A 16494-nucleotide genomic window follows, 5' to 3' on the forward strand; every position below is an offset into this window, starting at 1 on the left:
TGAGGCAGCTGTGTTTAAAAGGAGTGAAAGCTGAGGAGTTCTCATCAGTGGCTCATTGTGGCCCCCTTCAGGACCATAAGTATCTTCTTCCTGCTTTCTTTCTTAGCTTGGTTTTGTTATTTGGAACAAATCAAGGTTTTAAAATAGTTTTCATAGTAGTAAAGCAAAGTATTTTGACCGTCTAGTTGTTCTATTTCTGATTTTTAGATACTCTTCTCTGTCTTGTGAGTGTGTCTTCATGCTGCTGTGTTATTTGAGAGCAAATCTGTCGTTGAGCTCTTTTGATGAGACAATATTCTCTGATATTGAAGTTGGCAGTGATGCAAGAAATTACATTACAAAGGCTCATTCGGGAGGGCAGCTTATAAAAATGGAACTCAATGATAGAATGAAGCAAATGCACGCTGGAGTATGAATAATCTACAGAGATGAATCAAATTAAAAGCTAATGTCTATCAAAAAGAAAGTAAAGAGGGGATGACGGTAGTTTAATTGACTTGTGTGTTAATGCTGAGGCTGACAGGAAGCTATTGTTAATTCCTCAGTAGTCAGTAAATCCAGTTAAACATCTGTTTAATTAGATGCTGAGTGGGTGGAGCTTAAATCTTTGTCCCCCTCCCCCACTTGTTGCTGTGCGCTACAAGTCATTGGCTGAAAGAAATTGACCGAGCAGAGGAGAAAGATAACTTTGTTCTTTTGGGAATTTGTCATAATTAGACAACATTGACAGTCATTGGATGGAAATGAAAGCAGAACCAGACATCCCTCCTGTTAAGGTAAAGATGTGTTAAAGCACATTTGTTACTTAAGCAGAAGTATAGATACTGCAGTTTAGAAAAAAGTATGTACTCCAAAAACTACTGAAGTATAAAAGTATAAAGTAACCTTAAAAAAAAAAACAGCCAGATGCCACTATATGAATTGAAAACTCAATTTTTCAACTATTTGGAAAAGTTGGTCTCCATCTCCCGATACGCTCTCGCCTGTGTCCGACCTTTCAGACATTTTGACATCTTTCTCTGAATCCGAACATCGTAGCATGGCATAGACAATTCACCTTTTTCAGTTGGAAGAACACCTGTTTGCTTCTGATGATTTCCTTTGGTGTCAGCACAATTTGACAAATTGATAAGCGATGATTATTTGCATTATATGACTCATCCAATTACACTACACTAGGAATTGAAAGTACAGATACTTGTGTGAAAATGTAATGAGCAGCAGTCAGAAGTAGGAAGAAAAATAAGTAATGAAGTAAAGCATATATACCTAAAAAGTTTACTTAAAGCTACAGTGTGTAATAATTACAGGGATATACAGTCAGAAATGTAATATATTATACATAACTATGTTATTTATCATCATCTACGAGCTCAGCCTCTTAACCTTAATATTTGCGTTGCCTTAGAATTCGTTATTTATAATTACATAGGAGCGGGTCTCGCAGCCATGGAGGCAGACATCTTTGCGCTACGGCAGCGCAGAGCCAACAAACTAGCGATTGCGAGATCGCCCATTACGCTCGAAAGTAACTACGGCAAGTTGAGAGAGATGAACTGAGACGGTACTGAACAATAGATGGCAATATTATGCCTGAGAATACTATCTGTAAAATTATCTATGTAAACAAACCTCATCACTTGAGAAGGTAGGTGATGCGGACGTCATGGAAGACATTTTGTCCCGTAACGCTCGCCGTACTGTTGGGGGGGAGAAGCGGTGGGGGGGAGATGTTCATGTTGCTGCGGTCTGCAGTCTGACCGCTAGATGTCGCTAAAAATTACACACTGTAGCTTTAAGTACAGTAACTAAGATTTTATAGACTTAAGACCAGTGTTGTGCCTGAACGCGTTCATTGAACGAAAGTTCATGAACTCGTTCATATTTTGGGCGAACGTGAACTGAACGTACTGCATTACTGCCTGGTGAACGTTATTGTGAACTCGTTCATTCTGGTGTCTGTGAACGATACGCTCTCTCAGTTCAGCTCCGTTCAATAGGTTGCCAGATTTCTATAGAGCCCTCCAGGCGAAACCCCGGCTAAATCACACCGTAAATAGGCCTTAATATGTAGCGGGAAAAACACCCAATCTGGCAACACCAGCTACCAGCGTCGTAGCCTACAGCCGCGTGCGTCATCAAAACAAAATGCAGCTTGGAAGCCATAGCAGCATGGAGGCTACCGTGGAGGCGACAAAGCAGCAGTATGATCACTTAAAACAGGTTTATGACCAGGTGGTCGGTGAGGACGATGGCAACAAGTTTGCCCGCCGGCTTTCAGTAAAAAAATCCGCACTTCAGTAACCTTAAATTCCTACCTCAGCCTGGTCCCTCAGTTTGTGTTAGTAAAATCTTCTTGAGCGGAGGTCTTCAACAGGGGATCCGCGACCCCTAGGGGGTCTACGGAGGTACTGCATGAGGGTCTGCATGGTTAGTTGATATTTTTATATTCCCCCCCTGCAATTTTTTCCCCCACTAATTGAAATGTCTTTAAATACCCATTAACATGAAATCAACACACTGTAGTAAACAGATAAATGGAGACAAAAGATGTCTTTCAGTCATCAATGCACACATTCAGCGACACACAGGAGCTCTTTCAAGATGGGCACCGTTTCCTTCACAACAACCAGGAATCAGAATCAGAAAAAACTTTAATAATCCCAGGGAGAAATTAATTTCTTTACATTACTCCATCTGTAATAGAGTGACTATAGGACACAATTTCATACAATATATATAGTTAGGGGGTCCCCGCTCCATCTCACCATCAGTTTGGGGGTCCTTGGTCTGGAAAACATAGAAGACCCCTGTTCTTGAGGGTTTTACTATCCTTGTAACTTGTTTGTTAAACCTGCCAGGTATAATTTTCCAGGATTCCAGTATTCCTTTTTAGTATGTATTGAAATGGAATTTCAAATGGAAAAAATTATTAAAATAAAAAAAAAACATTTGCACCTTAAAGACTACTTTCCTATTTTTCTTTTAATAATTACTCATAAAAAAGACCATTCAAGCAGCACATTTTTCCTGATGTTTTTGAGAATATACTGTAGGGGTGAAAGCTGCAGCTGCTACTAGTGTGAAGTGAATGGACAGCAACAAAGCGTTAAAGCAACAATGGGGAAATCTGTCCCCTCAATGCTAATGTAAACCCTGGTTGGATAAGGATTCAAAACTGGATAGGAAGATGAAATCTGACGCACAGTTTCAGAGTTATAACTGATAAAATAATTGCTGTCTGTGGTTCTACAGTAGGCTATGGTGTAATTGAGCAATATAAAAAAAAAAAAAAAAAGAACTATGAACTAGTTCATTTTTTGGTTTTGAATTATGAACTATGAACTGAACTAGTTCATTTTAAAATGTGTCAACTGAACTTTGAACTAGTTCACGTAGAAAGAGAACTTTCCCAACACTGCTTAAGACTTTATATTAACGTGTTAAACTGAAACAATGTTCGAATGAAGCTCTTTCTCTCTAGGAAGAGCTTTTTTTTTACAATAAGGTTAGCTTAATTCTGTTCCAGTCTCCTCCTCTGATGAATAGAAGATTTTTGATTTATTTTTTTTATTGAATGTTTAATATATTGTGGACAAATCCAAACCCTTTTGACTCCTTCGTCTGGACAGGTGTGTTAAGGTAATGCTCCAGTCCAACAAGATGGTTATCCCTTCTTTTTATATATATATATATATATATATATATATCTTTGGAGCTTTTTTGTTTTATTCTTTCTTTTATATAAAATCATACCATTTTATTTTCAAATCAAGAAACAGTCTATTTATTTAATATTTGTAAACAATTTTTGTTTTACCCCCTATATATATATATATATATATATATATATATATATATATATATATATATATATATATATATATATATATATATATATATATATATATATATATATATATATATATATATATATATATATATATATGTATATATATATATATATACATATATGTATATATATATATATATATATATATATATATATATATATATATATACATATGTATATATGAATATATATATATATATATATATATATATATATATATATATATATATATATATATATATATATATATATATATATATATATATATTTATTTATATATCTATATGTATTTTGATTTCTGAGACTTTTATGTGGTTTAGCAATGCTAGGTTATTCTTGTGACTATACAAAATGGTGATTGGAAATTAGATATAACATTTTGGATGCTAAGTTAAGAAAACAATATTAATTTAGGGGTAATTATTTGGGCGTTTCTCAATTCACGAGAACGCGAGTACGTACTCGCGTGAAGTCCGTTCTTGGCGAGAACGCAGGAAGATCGGACTTGACGAGAACGGGAGCACACAAGCACGTATGTGTATTGGAGCAGAAGCGTACTCGTGACGTCATCACATGCAACGTTCTTTAGCATTTCTTTAACAGTCAAAACTATTTATTCCCTACACAAAACATTTTGAAAACAATATTTTTAATTTCTAAAGCGTAAAAAACATTAAAAAAAATTACCGAACCGCAAAAAACCGCCATCAGAACGAGCGGTAGTTCACACATAACTAGACCGAGAGAAGTGCACTACAGACGGGGTAAATTTAGCCCTTGCTGCGGTTACCCTCGGAGGTCTGCTGGTCACTCTGGTCCGCTCAACGTCAGACTTTTTTTTTTTTTTTCACACTAACTCTGTAAACAGACCACACAGGGAGGCTTCAATGTATAATGTTATCGCCTCAAACAATTTCAAAACGTACTTTTGAAGAACAACAGCTGCAGAAAAGGGAATGTTTAACTTACCACTGTGAGCGCTGTCTGGAATCAAGCTGCGGCCGCGGGGCATTCTGGGGAAGCGGTCAGTCTGAAGAACGCACAAGTCTGCTCTGATGCATGCTCGATAAAGAGGGCGGGGCGAGAACAACATCCGGGGATTTGTTGCGTTCTCGATCTGGCGTTCTCAAGAATTGGAACGGTACTCGGGCTGAGGCTGATGACCTGTCACGAGTACACGAGCACACGAGCACACGAGAACGCTCAAGAACGCATATTGAGAAACGCCCATTAATTAGGGGTAAAACAATAATTGCTTACAAATATTCAGTAAATAGACAGTTCATTTATTTGTAAATAAAATGGTTTGATATTTAAATAAAACCAGTTGATATACTGTATAGTATTTTAATGAAGTATAATGATTCAGCTTACTCTTTGTGCACACCGGTGAAAAGTGGTAATAATGTCTGCAAAATAAACTTTTGCCTTAACATTTGACCCCGAGACTAAATTTGAAGTAATGTAAAAATTATGTCCTCTCATTTATACTGTTTTGTTTTGGGTTTCTGCTTTTCAAATGTCACTTTCACCATTTTTTATGCCGGCTTTCCCATCCATTCTTTTATAACCACTCTGTATTGCTCATGTGCCCTTGGATGATTCAGAGCCAAAGTCGTTCTCTCAAGGCTGGCTGCTTCTTCATCTTCTCCATGAAAGACTTTTCTAATTGTCTGACTCATAGATAAGGAACTTTATCATTCAACGTATTCTAATACGCTCCCTCCAGCATGTCTGCCAAGCCGTCTGTGGCCTTTTAGGCTGCATGGTGTCCGTTGTTTTTGCTATTTATGCCTGGTTGATCCTGACAGACATTGCTCTCTGGGTGTTGATACAGAGTTCTGTGTAATTACCTCTTCAATCCTTCCCTCGCCCATGTTGCAAGGGATCAGTGTGTGTGGCGCCTACAGGGACAGGCAGGGAAGAAGAAGATGTCAATAATCCATTCTGTCTCCCCACTGACATGTCATATATATAACTGCAAGGAGGGTGTATGGATAATGATTCCCTTCCTCGAACCTATCGGCTGGAGAGATACTGTGTGTCCTGAGGGTAGGAGAAGAATTACACAAAAGTCAGAAGTCATGAGACAGCTTGTTATCAGATCTTTAATTAGACACAAAGACTTTTGATCTTTTTTTTATCATGGGTATTTAAATTTCAATTGCACTAATTTTGATGTTTTAGAAACTAAAGGTGAAGCAATTGTTTTGAAAGCATAAAGAGGCATGCATTATGCTATCCCAGCTGCTTGACAGCAAGTGAAACAAGTTGTTTTATAGCATCACAGGGTATTGAGACCCCTTTATTTTCGTGTTTTGCATCCTCTGTGTGAGAGAGGATTCCTGCAGCTTTGAAAATGCAACCAAAGGTTGCATTTAGGTTGTGTCTGCATGCTCATCCAGGCAGAGTTATTGGTGCAAGTCAGTGACTCGATGCAGTCGGATGGGTTTCCTGTTTAACAATTTATATAATTAACTGAACTTGCCTGCCTTGTTTTGTAACTAAGGTCAAATTGTTGTATGTTACTTACTTTGACCCTGTTTGCATGATTGGACAGAATTAACTGAAGTGCTTTCATTTGAGTTTTGAATTAGGGGTTTATTAAAGAATATATTAAACTGAATCAAACTAAACATGGTGGGAGGGTTGTCAACAAAAAGAGTACTTTGTTGTGAGGAGGAAGGAAAAGGATACATGGTTTTTAGCATATTTAAAAAAAAAGAAGCAGCTGATAAGTGTGAGATGCATCTGTATTAAGGTTTTAAAATGTCTACAACCTGCAGTTTTTACCTGCTTTTGCTAGAAATAGAGTTCAGCTTCACTTATTTTAAAATGAGAACCTCTTAGCATCAGTTTTATCCATAGAGATCCACCAATCCAATACCTGGATCTAATTAAATGGATCGGATGTTGGTGATTTGGATAACGGAGATCCAGTTCAGTGACCTTTACATGGAGCTGTTATTTCTTACTTTTTAATGTTTATTTGTTAAAAACATAATATAAAGTACATTTATATTTGTTTTGTTACCTTTTTAAACAGTGTAAAGGCTGCAGCTTTCACTCACATCCATTCAATCCAGTTGAATCAGATCGGTATCGGTTATCGGCGATATGTTCAGCTTAGGTATGGGATCGGATCAATAAAGACTGGATCGGTGCAACTCTACTTACCAGAGTATTACGCCTGCACTTTGCCTGAGCCTTTCTAATACATACTTAGACTTAAATGCAAACCATTGCATCGTTACTCTGATTGTAGAGTATATTCTGAAGGAAGGTGAACCTGCATCCTGGTAATAATCAGTGCTGGAAAAGTTACTTTAAACAGTTAGTAGTTATAGTTCATAACTACAGCTTTGTAAATCAGTTATTGCATCAAACTAAATAATTATAAGGCAAAGTAACTATGGAGTGAGTTTTTATGCAATTGGGAGTTCAACTATCAAACAAAACCTGCTTAATATTCATTAAAGACAAATTAGTTAAGGGAAAAGACGACATATCTAAAAACATTGTACACTAAATTACATCATTATGTATCTGCCTGGTGGGTCAACTTAATCAACACACTGAACTGTAATAAATTTATAAAGTGTGTTATTTTTTTAGTTTGTAACAAAAAAAAAATCAAGCAAGTTAGATCTTTAAGAACGTGATATTTTTGCTTTTTTAAGGGCTTTAACTTGTCACAAAATAAGTATAACACTGAAAAATAATGTTATTGAGGCAGTTCCACTAAACTGCTAGCATTTGTTATGTTTTTCCAGATATTCGGCCAATGCGGCCAAAATCATTTTTGCCTGCTAGTTTACACATTTAATCTGACATTTAGTCTGGTTTATCAAGCTACAGGAAGGCTGCATTTCCATTAATTCTTTGTAAAATAACAGTAAATCTTGCAAGTTAATGCAGGCAATTTTAAGCTTTTAGTCCTTTAGCTCAAGTAATCCGTTAAAAAAATTTCTGAAAATTGTAAAAATGTTTAAACCATAAAAAAAAAATAAAAAAAAAATTCAACTTAGGGTTAAATCTCTTATTTGTTTATAGTGCCTTTGATTTTGCCATTTAAACATTATTAGTTGAAGTTGCCATCTAACTTTATTTACCTTAATAATAATAATCTTATTATTGAAATTGTAATTATTAATTTTTAGCATAATTGTGTCCCTTTAAATATCTTTTTTTTATTACCTCTGATTCTCACTTGTATTTTTTTTTTCTGCTGCCACTGCAAAGTGTTTTCTTGTTATGATTTAATAATGTCCGCCCCTTTGTTCCTGCACTCGCATAAAATCAAACCACTGGACAGATTTTACAGATTTTGGTGAGACAAAGACTACAAGTATTAACTGCTGGACGAAGCCCAAATGGCAGACTGCCAGAACTGATTGCAAAGTAAACACACTTTGTGCTCCAGAGGGAATAGGGCAGGTTGATGGAAGAGCTGTCCAGGGTTTTGTGTAGCTACCTGTGAGATCCGGCCGCAGTGTGTGAATTCCCTCGTTTTGTTTGTTTCCGGTCTTAAGCGTATGTTTGTGTGTGGGAGAATGCTCAGTGCAGTCCTGCTTGTGTCATTGTGGCTGTGAGAGCTGCTCCCAGGACAGCAGTGCATTAATCACAGGTTTTATAGGGTAGCTGGGTGTGACTTCATCCTGCTTGCCCCCCACACACAGACATCACATGCGGTCCTCCGGGGAAAGGACGAAGATTTGTCTTTACTTTGAAGGGATTCTGTCTGAAGCAAAGACAGGACGTGTTTCAAGGTCAGACTGGGTGCTCTCCAGTCCAATTTGCAAATTAAAACAACTCCAGTAGCTTAATGGGAAACATAAAAAAAGTGATATATTTCACACTGCATGCCTCTGCTTGCATACTGCCATGTGGAAATCTGCAGTGTGAGTTGTAATAAAGCAACATTGTGATCCTGTATCGTGCAGGATGCTCAGCCCTCTCTGCTTTCTTCCAGGCCAAGGTCGATGTGAATTAATTATGATGACAGATCGTTGATCATCTAAGTGCTCCACCAATGCAATGGTGGCAGAAACACTTTAAGACTTTCCCAGTGTCTCATTAATATTTGATCCACTTCTTATTGATCTTTTCATAATAAAGAAGCTTGGTAAATGCCTGCTATCGTCATACAAACGGCCAAAGGTTGGTTTGATTGTGGATCTTCTGTTGGGATAATGAAACACAAAAATTTTTTTTCAGAGTGTAATTTTTACATTTTGCACCATTTGTCAAAGATTGATTATTTATAGTTTGCTGATCTGCAGCTTGTCTGAACACTGAGCTCAGATTGATGACCCTTGATTGGAGGAGAGGGTTTTGATTAACCCATACATCACCCATGTCACAGCACACTTTATATGTAGCTTCATCTCTCTGAAGTCTGACATCATGTCCTTTATCACAGGTACAACCAGACATCCCAGAGATGGGGAAATATCAGGGGTAGACTACAACTTTGTCTCCGTGGAAGAGTTTTTCTCTTTGGAAGAGTCCGGAGCGCTGCTGGAGAGCGGAAAATTCAAAGGTGAGGGTAAACTTTTAGAAATGTTCTCCTTTCTTCACAGGATTTTCTGAAATGATTATGAGGATTCAGACACAAATCAAATATAATCAAAGTATATAAAGCTGTGGGGAAGCAAATAAAATGTTTTTCCAGATCTTTTACTAAAAGCTATTTAAATTAAAAAAGCAGCATTCAGCTAAAACATTAGGCAGGATTAAATACAGACTAAGGCTTTCCTCTTTACCAAGTTCAGCTGATTTCTTGTTACTGTGCCCCTATGGCATTACAGCTATTGTTTACTGATAACAAAGCACTACACTGGTAACCAACGTGCACTGCGCACAGATATATTTACAGGCAATGTATTTTATTGAGTTGTGGCTACTGATTTTGATTTAATGTTGCAAACTTTTGCCGTTAAGTACACGTTAATTTTAGCCTCCAAAGTCAGCCACCTAAACTGTGTGTTGGTGAGCAATGTTGGAAGTGGGAAGAACAGGAAGATTTGGTTTCCTTTTTTTAACAGAAAAAAAATATTTAGAAGCCCATTAGAATGTGAATTGCTTTTATAGGGCACTTATAAAATATTTTTTTTTATTTCCCAAAAGATTTTATAAGTGTCTCTTTGCACATATTTCTTTTCTTTCTTTTCTTAATTTCTCTCTTCTAGGTGTTTTATTATGAAAATGATCAAAATAAAGCCAATCGTGTTGAGTGACTTGCATAAAAAAACAAATTTTTTTTTTTAATGGCTCTTTGCTTTGAACTGATTCCCATCTCAGTCAGGCAGCGATAGCCTTTCAGGATCTCAGCCGTAGCCTGCCAAATAACTACTGACTTCTTTACAGCAGCAACATAGACGTCATTCTGCCCGCTTCCTCTCCCTATTTGATGTGATATCAGAAGCTGCTTGGTTGTAAAATCATATTAACGGCATATATTGTAATCAGCTGACCTTAAATAACAGGTTCTAGGTTTTGATTTAGAGGTTTTTTACATCAAAAATAAAAATAATTGCTTGTCAGTCTTTTTCTTTTTTGTTTTGTTTGCATTTACATTTTGATGTAATGTAAACACAATGTGTAGAATGTGCTATAATTTACCAACAAAATATGCTTGTATAAGATATGTTAAATAGTTCATTACTATTAATAAATTAGAGAATATTGCAGGAAAAAAACAATTATTTAAAATATATGAAGATGAATTTGGTATCTATCAAACAGAATCATGTTGAATTAAAGAATTAAAGAATTAAACCAGATCCCTCCCCTCTAATATTATCCCAATCTATCCCCTCAAGAATGATTCATTTGGACAAAATCCCCGCAGATAAACATTTAGTTTGATTTGTAAAGTGAAGTTGCTTAAGTTCTCAAATAACTTGACTTTGAATAACTTTAACTTGAAATAAAGAAAAAGAATTCCAAAAAAGCTAAAAAAAAAACATCCACTGGACTTTACTTCCATCTGCGCAATATCTCCAAGGTAAGGAAAATCCTCTCTCACGATGATTTGGAGAGAATCATCCATGCCTTCGTCTCTTCAAGACTGGATTACTGTAACAGCCTGTTTACCTGTCTGAGCAAGAAGGAGCTGGGTCGCCTACAAATTGTCCAGAACTCTGCTGCAAGACTCCTGACCCGTACAAATAGGACAGCCCATGTAACTCCTCTCTTGAAGTCCCTACATTGGCTTCCTGTTGCTTCCAGGATAAAGTTTAAAATCCTGGTCCTTACTTTCAGGGCCCTTCATGGACAGGCGCCCGGCTACATGACAGGTCTGATCCAGCCGTATACGTCGGTCCGTAGTCTACGGTCTTCAGGTCAAAACCTGCTTATGGTTCCTCGGACCCGTTTTAAAACCCGAGGAGACCGGTCCTTTAAAGCGGTGGCACCCCGTCTTTGGAATGAACTCCCCCTGTCCCTGCGCTCTCTGGACTCGGTGGACATCTTTAAAAAACAGCTAAAAACACACATGTTTTCACTAGCCTTCCAAAGCACATAGCCTGTTGTTTTATTCCCTTATTTATTATAGCTTTTATTGCATTTTATCTGTTTTTACTTGTGTTGTGTTTATGTTATCATGTGAAGCACTTTGTGACTTTGTCTGTGAAAAGTGCTATACAAATAAAGTTTACTTACTTACTTACTTATTTCCAAGTTTAAAGACGTTTCGCTTCCCATCCAGGACAACATATTCTTTATATGAGTGCGTATGAAATTGTACGAAAAGTTATGCACACTATTTCGTACGTTTTTGGACGTTTTTCCTCAAAAAAAAAAAACACATCAGTGCGCATGCGCTGGCAGACAGGAAAAAAAAGCAGATACGCGGACGGACGTAAAACTGGGAAAAACAGTGTTATCATCACTTATTCATGTCTCTAACTACATTGCTTGCTGTTTTATATCTTAGGGTTAGGGTTAGGGTCAGGGTTAGGGCTAATTGTAATTTATATTCTATATTGTGAATGGTGCATCAGATGCGCATGCGCATACGACGAAAAAAACGTCCAAAACGTACGAAATTACGGTGCATAACTTTTCGTACGATTTCACACGCACTCATAATGAGAATAGGTTGTCCAGGAAGCTTTTTCAATTCAAAATTTCAGAATTAGCATCAGAATCAGCAGAATTAACAGCTCTCAAAAGCCTACAATTCAGCGATAGAGTTGATTCCTTGCTGCTATCATCTCAACCTCCATGAAGGGGACAAAAACATCTCACCTGGTCAGCCAGACCAACAATTGCCCCACAAACTAAACAACCTTCCTTTCAGAGGCACAGACCAGTATCAGGTATTGCAGGCTAACAAAGAACCCAAACAACTCCCCATTCCTAAGGGGCGGCCCCGTTCTTCTGGTTTAGTTTGCATGATTTTTAAGCCAAAACAAGTTTTTTGGCTACTATATAAAGCTTTGAAATCAAAGCTAATTCTGACATTTTGAAACGTCTTCAAACTTAGAAATCAAGTTCAGTGGATGTTTTTTTTTTTTTTTGCTTTTTTGGAATGACTATGATCTGGATGACTGAGAATGTTCACCTGATTTTTTTACATATTTACTCCAATAAAAAAAAAAAACCTTCACAGCAAGTAAAAAAAAATCAGTTTCTTAGTGTATATTTCTGGCATCAAGTGCCGTTCTGCTCATATTTCCATTCTTCTGTAGGGATCAGAGGCTTACCTTTGATTAAAAAACCTCCATGCATTAGCATCCATAATTTATGAGTTTAATAGGACCAATAAATGTCATCCTCACCTGCCTCACATCTGACATTGACATGCACAGCGCTATCAGTGTCAGCAGTATCAGCAGCGCTCTGCATGCTGGAGCCTGCAGAATACGCAGTAAATGGTGACGGCTGGTGACCTTGCTGTTTAGTTCTCTAATCTAATATTTCCCCCTCAGCCCATTTGTATCCCTACGAGCCAAATGGGTGGAAGGTGGGGGGCGGTGGTACGGATAATGTAATTTTGTTTTTAGAAGCGGGAGCAGATGGCTTTAAGAAAAAAAGTGGATATTCTCAGGAGATACATAAAGTACATAGAGCCATCGGTAACCTATTCTGTAAATGTACATAATTGCATATGACTATAATGTCTCATTGATTCAAACAAAGCAGGAAGAAATGACGTTATTGTTTTATGCCAGTCCTTTATGTGTTAAGTAGGTTTGATTTACAACACCAGCTGTGATTTGTGAACCTCTGTTCCAAATAAATGTATATCCTCCAATAAGGTTTTTTTATGGCTGTTTTATTTGCTTGTTGCTCGCATTAAGACCGCTTTTCCACGTTCTGTTCTCATTTATTTCAGGGAATTACTACGGCACACCTCGGCCTGTTCATATAGGTCCAGAGAGCCCCCCCATCACCTACCAGGAACACCGTAATCTGCTGAGAAACTTCCGCACACGCAGCAAATCCCTCAGCAACCTGGAAAAGGCTGTAGACGAAGGCATAAACAGCGAAGACGACTTAGGCAAGTGTTGCAATGCTAAGCTACATTAAATATGTGTGAAGAACATAGGTGTTAATTAGTTCTTCATTTAGAAAAAGTCAATAACTTGTATTTTTATGTTCAGAGGTAGATTAATAACAAAATATATATTGTTTATTGGTAAACTCTGTACAGTTTCCAGTGTCCCTGTATCTATAGCTGGGGTCTCTGATCCCCAAATAAATCAATCATTAGGACAATTAGTATGCTGAAAACTCTCAGTGGAGCTGTGGCCTCATTGATTGTTGGCTCCTGTACAAAAGAAGGTCATTTTGTCTTCAGTGCCTTAAAACAAGAAAAGACTAAGCAGATTGGAGAGCAAAAAATATAATAATAAACTGGTAGAGGAAGAAAAAAAGCAAAGTCATGTGGTGTGAAGCTATACTAAATGTGTTTCAATAAAATTAAATAATAGATTACTACCTATCTTATCCAATTATATTATATATTACTTATGTTTCATCTATTAGATGTAGAATCAAAGGCTGATTGTTCAAATGTGTTGAAACATATTTAGTTTCCTAACAGGAATGAAAAAAGCTGACTGGTTTTGAAAATCTGCAGCAGATCATGAACACGACTATTTAACCCGTTCATCCCAGATGGTTTTATAAACAATTTATGCCTGAAGATATATAGAACGAAATAAAACAAGAATAACACTTTTAACAGATCTAAATGCAAACTCTTAGGGTTTGATCTTCAAAGGTTTTAGAAATGAGAAAATAAATTGCACATCCAATTTTTTAGTACATGAAAAGTTAAGACGTTCAAAATTTGGCTCGGCTCATCAAATTGAAAAGATTGTCTGTTCTACTGACAGTTTGAAAGAAGATGAGGTTCAAAGCCATGTGCATGGAGGAAAATAATTACACTCTTAATATTTTCAGTGGCATTCATTTATAACAAATTTCTACAGTCAAATTTCTACAATGGCGTAACGACACAACAATAGGCCCGTAAGCAACATTATGTGGCTGGGCCCCATACGAAGTACAGCCGCCGTAGACAACCATGCACACTTCATGACTCTGCACCTTCATTAGACATGGATATACTTTAGTATATTCTAAGGGTTGAACGGTTCACAAAATCCACGGTTCGGTTCAGTTCACGGTTTCGTGGTCACGGGGCAGAGCGGGGCGCTGACGGAGTATGTGGGATTTCAGGGTTAGCCTGACATGTTGGTCATGTTGCTGTTAGCATAAACAAAACGTGTTGCACAATGCTTCCACACTGTTGCACTTTTATCCACAACTTTCTTTCCGCCGTCATCGTAGGTCACTCTAAATGCAAAGTGGTCCCATACAGCAGACCTATAAATTCTCCACAACAAATGATTTTTTTCTGCTACACCCGGCTACGCTGCTTCGCTTTTTCTTCTTGTTGTTTACTACTGGTGGTTGGCTTTGGTCGCAGTACCGCCACCTTCTGCCTTGGAGTTCCATCCCTAGTATATTCTGCTGTAAAATGAGTCTTATTGGGCTACCTTTAGCTTCACGGTCCCCTCCTCGCCCACCCTCTCTCCATTCATCTCCTGGTCGCAATCTTTAGTCACTGTAGCAGCAACGTCCACTATTCCCTCTTCGGTTCTTTAAAAGAACGTGTTTATTTTGGGAAGTTTTTCCATTCTTCCAGCAGCTCTTATTTGCTTTTTCTTTTCTGGAATTCGCTTAAGTACCTCTTCTTTATCCATCGTTGCTAACACATCTACGCTCTGGATTACCCATAATTCCAAGTCGTAGTATAAAAAATAAAATAAATCTTTCTTTTAAGATCTTTTTTGCGGTTTGAAACCTTATATAAGAGCATTTTTTTTTTTTACCAACCATCTAATGAACTATACACAGTTATTAACAGAGTAATTAAAAGTACCACTGTCTGCTTTGCTATTGGAGTTGTGTTTAAATGGCTCACCATCATGTTGAAATCTGGCACATGTTGCGGTATAAATACGGTCCGGTCAGACAGTTTAGCATCCGGTGGGTAAAATAGGAATTTTTCTCACCATTACATTTGCAAAGAGACATCCTATTCCAGAATTGCATAGGGGGCCTACCAGGAGTCAGTGACGGGGCCCCTAAGCAACTGCTTACCGATATTTACGCCACTGTTACCCTACATCTAACCATTAAATACACCTACCCTAACTAAATTCACATTCTAGTCCTAAAGGTGACCCCTGTCCCTGAAACAGTAATTCCTCTCATGGGGTTCAGGCATCAGGCCCCACAATGAGCAGTACTTGGCCCCCACAATGTGCTATGTTCTCCAGAAATGGGCCACAAAATGTATCAAATACAAGAAGACACACACAAACACATCTCTTTAGATGTCCTTTACTATAAAAATGTCATAGCCTATTATTTTAGTCAGTCATTATTTTTTTCTATTTTTTTTATTTCCATAAAGATTGTTTGCCTTGCAACTGCTTTAATTTTAACCAACAAGTAGATGTTTTTTTGCTTTGTTAATATTCTTCTGTTATTTCTAACAATCCAAATGTGTTTACAGAATCCCTCTGCATCCTCTGGCATTTTACCCATGCGTCGTTCTACGGCAAAAATGACTGCAGATATTTTTTGTGTCAGTTTGACTTTCTGCAGCCACAGTTGAGTTTCTGATTTGGAAAATCACTTTGCATGTAGTAAATGTTTACACCTGCATACCCTCCGCCCATGAATTCGAGCGGTTCGGTCATTTGAATGCTAATGAAGGCAAACAAGCAAGAAATGTTTGCACACACTCTGCTGAATTGCAAACCTACACCACTAAATCAAACCTAAATCACTTTAAACCTTCTTTGAAGATCTGCTCTGCATCTGCAAGCAAATTTGCATCAATTTTAAGATAAGCAAACCTGAAATGAATCAGGCCATTAGTGCCAGGAAAGAGCTAACACCAATCCTACGTCACCCTAAACGTATAGTGGTAGTAGCATCATGCTTTATTTATGCTTCTCTGTAGACTGAGAAACCTGTCAGAGTTCAAGGGAAAATTTTATCTAATACACAACAACGAAGGAAGAGAATCTCTTGGAAACTGTAAAATATTTTAGGCTGGAGAGGGTTTTCACCTCTCAGCCAGTGGCACCACCAGGGGGTGGCCAGGGGTG

At 37.4% G+C, this 16494-nt stretch overlaps 1 protein-coding gene across 4 annotated transcripts in view; it reads left to right on the forward strand.

Annotated features, from left to right (window-relative positions):
• LOC119799496 (membrane-associated guanylate kinase, WW and PDZ domain-containing protein 3) overlaps window positions 1–16494 on the forward strand; it is an 85095-nt gene that overhangs the window by 40361 nt on the left and 28240 nt on the right. For all 4 annotated transcript variants that reach the window (XM_038309416.1, XM_038309417.1, XM_038309414.1 and 1 more), the window contains 2 exons: window positions 9276–9395; window positions 13197–13361. In XM_038309416.1, the coding sequence (XP_038165344.1) occupies window positions 9276–9395; window positions 13197–13361 (285 nt within the window). The remainder of the gene's footprint in view (window positions 1–9275; window positions 9396–13196; window positions 13362–16494) is intronic.

Source organism: Cyprinodon tularosa, unplaced genomic scaffold (genome assembly GCF_016077235.1).
Source record: "Cyprinodon tularosa strain WSP-4 unplaced genomic scaffold, ASM1607723v1 ctg66, whole genome shotgun sequence".
Taxonomy (NCBI): Eukaryota; Metazoa; Chordata; class Actinopteri; order Cyprinodontiformes; family Cyprinodontidae; genus Cyprinodon; species Cyprinodon tularosa.